The sequence below is a fragment of the Euprymna scolopes genome, chromosome 29, assembly GCF_053919585.1.
Source record: "Euprymna scolopes isolate OS-2025 chromosome 29, ASM5391958v1, whole genome shotgun sequence".
Taxonomy (NCBI): domain Eukaryota; kingdom Metazoa; phylum Mollusca; class Cephalopoda; order Sepiida; family Sepiolidae; genus Euprymna; species Euprymna scolopes.
Window position 1 is genome coordinate 19,437,648 of NC_136510.1, and position 2,047 is coordinate 19,439,694.

General features: G+C 32.8%; 1 protein-coding gene across 1 annotated transcript in view; it reads left to right on the forward strand.

The window, feature by feature from the left end:
- The first annotated feature begins 356 nt into the window (after positions 1 to 356).
- LOC145252532 (protein rolling stone-like) overlaps positions 357 to 2,047 on the forward strand; it is a 117,622-nt gene continuing 115,931 nt past the window's right edge. Inside the window, exon 1 of the mRNA XM_080112079.1 lies at positions 357 to 1,221. Coding sequence (XP_079968205.1) covers positions 1,138 to 1,221 — 84 coding nt within the window. The 5' untranslated portion in view covers positions 357 to 1,137. The remainder of the gene's footprint in view (positions 1,222 to 2,047) is intronic.

Here is a 2,047-nt window from a genome sequence, read left to right on the forward strand (position 1 = left end):
AATGAAAAAGAAAAGTAGCGCGCCTCCCACCCGACGTCGCAAACGCACTCACACTTGTATAGAAAAAAAGAAAAAAAAAGAGACGCCTTTTTCTTTCTTTTTTCTGCGTATCAGTGTGACTGTGTGTACGTCTCACTTTCACTCCGCCAAGTCAAGGAGGCGGCAGCGAGAAATAAACACCCGACCCTAATCCTTCCATACCCAAGCCTTCACTTAGTGGGATGGACGAATGGAAAACAATTTGCATCTCGAGCACAGACCAGTTCGGGCCGTAAGCACTTCTAGGTTGAGCCAATAATAATAATTGCATATTTGAACGGAGCGATCTTATAAGGTTCGCCTCGGACTTGTTTCAAGCTCTCCCATTCACCGTTTCCTCCGACGGTATTTTCCAAGTTAACATCCGTAAGGAACTGACAGTTTATAATTTATTTGCCGTTTAAAGATTAACCTGCGGTGCGCACCCCGCACCTGTTTGCAATTCTATTCATTTGCACGTATTTGCGATCTGTACTTATCCCCTCCCTAAAAAAAAACAAAACAAAAAAACAAAAAACAAAACAAAAAAAAGCAAACAAACAAACAAACAAACAAAAAAATAAATAAATAAATAAAAAACAAAACAAAACCAAGAACGAATATTCCCAATATGCGTTCATTTAATCTGCGCACTTAACGATGCAAACCCATCTCAAACGTGACAGACTAGAGAAATGCTATTTCCAAACGGCAGTGCGACAGATCAAAGGTCAAACTTTTCGGAACATATTTCCGGGCTATTTTGTCGATGTACACGAACACTTTCATAGAGTTTGATCGTGTTCTATAGGCAATAATATTTATTGAAAAAACAAACAGAAACAAAAACAAAGCAAAAATTAAAGTAAAAAACAAGCAAACAAACAAAAAACAAAAACAAAATAAAAACACACGTGACGGACCGAACTTAACGTGACAGACCAACAGAAAAAAAAAACATCCTGTAAATAAACATGCAGAAACGCTTCTCGACGTAAGAGTCGCATGTTCTCAAACTGTAACGTAAGTATATCGTACATGAACTTGCGTCTATTTACATATAGATTTCCAGTTTTATATACGCATACCAGGAACTAAGCAACACAAACCCATTGGATTATGACGGGGTTCCTTAAGCGAGAATTCTCGTCACATAACATCTGGTTTTCATACCCGAAAGCGGAGGCTTTTTATTTACCACAGGTAAGTTTGAAAAACATCTGTTGAATTTTAAAAATTCCAAAATAATTGCATAATTCGAAATATGTATATGTGTCGATGTTTTTTTTTTTTTGTTAGTTTTTTGCACAGCAAAACTGATCAGTGTAATTGCAAATAACACAATCAACCATTGATACCTGCAGTTTCATGAATTTCCAATGTTTCCCTGAAATCGTAGGTATGGCTGATCTAATTAATGTATAGGGTTACTTGCAATAAAGTAAATATATTCATATATATATATATATATATATATATATATATATATATATATATATATATATATATATATATATATATATATATATACACGCACACATGTTGTCCATCTTAACTTTTATTTGAAAATAAATAAACATTAAGATAGACAGCATCTTAAAATTTGGAATATAGACTTTTTGTTATTTATTTGTATATGTTCTGCAATTATACCGAGCATCAGGACTTAAAGGATTGGTAAAATAAAAGGTGAAATATAATTGATTAAGCATATTTTCCTCCATATATATATATATATATATATATACATATACATATATATATATATATATATATATATATATATATATATATATGTATATATATATATATATATATATATATATATATATGTGTGTGTGTGTTTGTGTGTTCGCGCGCGCGTGTGCGTATGTATGTATGCTTTATGTATGTATAACAAGGAGTTGCAACGATTTGTGATTGATTCGTTTTTGTTCTTTATTTCCTGCAATAACATCTTCAAACAGAAGTATTCGTAGGACACACACACACACACACACATACACACACACACACACATATATATATA